The 3,026-nt window shown below is 49.3% G+C and overlaps 3 protein-coding genes across 5 annotated transcripts in view; 2 read left to right on the top strand and 1 right to left on the bottom strand.

Annotated features, from left to right (window-relative positions):
• Window positions 1-3,026, top strand: part of LOC113204150 (uncharacterized) — a 59,845-nt gene that overhangs the window by 33,792 nt on the left and 23,027 nt on the right. The window lies entirely within an intron of this gene.
• The window catches only part of LOC113204176 (uncharacterized), a 33,961-nt gene that overhangs the window by 28,864 nt on the left and 2,071 nt on the right, over window positions 1-3,026 (bottom strand). The window lies entirely within an intron of this gene.
• LOC113216475 (U-scoloptoxin(01)-Cw1a-like) lies at window positions 531-2,452 on the top strand. The gene is made up of 2 exons (XM_026436219.2): window positions 531-1,579; window positions 1,661-2,452. The coding sequence occupies exons 1-2, from the start codon at window positions 1,448-1,450 to the stop codon at window positions 1,838-1,840; spliced, it is 312 nt and encodes a 103-aa protein (XP_026292004.2). The 5' UTR covers window positions 531-1,447; the 3' UTR covers window positions 1,841-2,452.

Genomic DNA, 3,026 nt, shown 5'->3' with positions numbered 1-3,026 from the left:
CCCGCCGCCGCGCCGAAGCAGTGCAACGCTAGGGCGGGCGGTGCGGTGCCGGGCGGGCAGCAGCGGCCAGAGCGACATCACGTTTCGATCGGATCTCCTCCCTCGTGGTGGTACCGCTCCTCTCCATTGTGAGGAGCCGCTCGAGCTTGGCTGCGGGAGGTGCGGCAGGATCTGTTGTCGACAGCCCCGGATGGGTGCATGGGTATTGCCATTAGTGGCTTGACTCCATAGTATTGCGTGTCCGACCGAGTGGCAAGCAAAGACTGATTCGTTGACACTTTTACATGAGACAGAACCCTTTTCCCTCTTGTAATAATAAGGTGTTAGTTGACTCCTTTATTTTCTGTGATGCGGTATCTAAACATAGCCCAATGGGAAATGACGTCCATGATGCGACGCTTGACTTTACGTGAATCTACGTAATTCACGTCAACACGACGTAGAAATCACGTAATCACGAAGATAGATAGAAATTTACCATAGATTCCACGTGGATACGACGAGATTTTCCATGGGGAGATCCAGATAAATTATCTTTAATTTTTTTTAAATCCACTTGATGTAAAATTTAAAAAAAAAACTAAAATTATTTTAAAATTATGCCCTTGTTTCGTCTACCTCTTTGAATAGCGTTTACGCCATTTCGTAGGATACATGACCAATACATGAGCTCCACCCCTCCACCAACTTTATAGGGGATACCTCGGGGGATACTGTACCGCGTCGCACATGTGTGGAGAGGTTGCCTACTCGCCCCTCCCCGCCGCCCACCCGCCTTGCGATTCTGATTCAATTTCTTTCTTTTTGTGAAACAATTAGAAGTCAAGCGCAGCGGTGCAACTTGGCGTGCATGTTTCTCAGTGCGCGGCGCTGGTTATGACAACACGCTCTGCAACACAAACACAGTAGTCTCCCCGCCCCGCCCCGCCCCGCCCCGCCACGAGCCGCCCCACGTGGGGCCCAGCAGTGGCCGCCCTCTGTGGATTCCCACCCGGAGGCATTCATTACCAACGGCGGGCTGTGTGAATTACTTGCCTCACACTGACCCTGTCCCGCCGCGCCCCGCCAAGCCCCGCCACGCCCCGCTGGACACTGGAGTGCGTGGGCGGGGCGGGCAGGGGAAGGGCAGCAGAAATCAGAAGTTCACACATTTTGACATTACTTACTACCCAGCATGGGATTTTTACACCCGAGAATTTTTCGGAAAAATTGAAAACTTTTCCAGGATTTTTTTCCTTCTGAATTAAATGAAACTTTTCAGAGAAAGTTCAGGCATTCAAAAAATTAAAAATCTTGAAAATTTTCTTACCCTACTTCCCTGGAAAGTAAACATCAACATCCCTCTACCCAGCACGCGAACCTTAGTGACGCGCTTTTTTGTTCTGTGTTAAAAATAATGTTTGATGTCTTGCTTGTTTTGAAACAATAACAACACACGTTTCAGCAAATGGACGACGACGACATGATGACGAGCGGCCCGGTGGAGTACCCCACCTACCACGAGGTCCCGCGCGGCCTCAGCTTCAAGTGCCGCGACCGGGGCCCAGGCTACTACGCGGACCCCGAGACTCAGTGCCAGGTATGGAAACAATGTAAAAACAGTTGTTCACTGCAAATTTTAATATGAAATAATTTCCGTGTCTCTTGAAACGATTCCTAGGTTTGGCACTGGTGCCTGCCCTCCGGCCAACAGTTTAGCTTCCTCTGCCCGAACGGCACAGTCTTCAGCCAAGCCGTGCGGGTGTGCGACTGGTGGTTCAACGTGGACTGCCCTCACAGCCCCGACCTCTACTCCATCAACAACGACCTGTACAAGGACAAGGATGGCAACCTCATCTGAAGCTAGTTAGAGAAAAGTAGAGCAAAATTCTAGGCAAAGATAGAGAAATTATTCGAAATTTTGTTGTTTGTCTATTTGTTGACAATGTCAAGTAAGAATATTTTTTACTAACTGTGTCATCCTGTGTTTCCTATTTATTTTGCGTTTCATGCCGCGCAAGAAAATTTGCTGATTTTATCTCATTGAGTATAAAGAGGGTGCCAATACGTATGCAGGATGAGACATAGTACCTGTATCACGATTACTGTACATAGTAATATAGGAGATCATGCTTATGTCACTGGCGCACCATCAAGGAAACATGAGTGACATAAGCTGTTTTTAGTCATAAAGCTAGCAAGAATCAAAATTAGGCTGGGTGATATTTTGTACGGATGGTAATGTCGGTGCAAAATGTTGACCAAATCGTAGCAAAATTTTACGTATCTTGTAAACAATAGGTTAAGATTATTTTAAGTAGATTAATAACTGAGGGGTATAGAGTAAATTTTTATATTTAAATTAATCATAAAAGAAATTTTAGAATCATGTACTCATAACAATGAGCATTATTTTTCTTATTTGTATTTTTCTAATGTATTTATCCTGACTACAAATAAATATTTTATCTAACTTTGTGAGTTCAAAGCTGCATTGCATCCTAAATGGGATGGTATGAAAAAGTAGTACAGAGAGAGCCAAAAGGCACCGCTCGCGCCCGGAGGCTAGGCAGCCCATCTGGCTCGTGGGACGGGCGGCCGGCCAGACGCGAGAGGCTTCAGCAACTTACAAGCGGTAAATGGAGAACCTAGGGGTAGGCGGGTAGGGGTAGGGTGCTTGCCGTGCCGATCTGTGCCCCTAGACCAAGCCACACTACGCCCCACGCCCCCCCTGGCACACCGCGGCTGCCGTGTTCTCCGAACTAAGGATGTCACCGTGAGTCACGTATTGCCGGGCGGACAGACGTGTAGCGCGAATGCGAACCTCGCCGCACACGACGACAACAGCTCCAGCGCTGCGGTTCAACGAAATGGGGAGGAGAGGAGGGGGAGTTATCAGGAGGCCCGGGCGTCACACATCACTCTCCCGAATCTCCCGCCTCATCGCGGGGGGGCTTCCAGAGTCTATATACACGGCGGTCCCAACCCCATCGCCACCCCCTCCCGGGCCCCGCCCCGGGCCGGCGCAGGCGGCGCGCGCGACTGGA

This window comes from Frankliniella occidentalis, unplaced genomic scaffold, assembly GCF_000697945.3.
Source record: "Frankliniella occidentalis isolate FOCC.00 unplaced genomic scaffold, Focc_3.1 Scaffold4, whole genome shotgun sequence".
NCBI classification, from domain to species: domain Eukaryota; kingdom Metazoa; phylum Arthropoda; class Insecta; order Thysanoptera; family Thripidae; genus Frankliniella; species Frankliniella occidentalis.
This window is presented reverse-complemented; position numbering and strand designations above follow the sequence as displayed.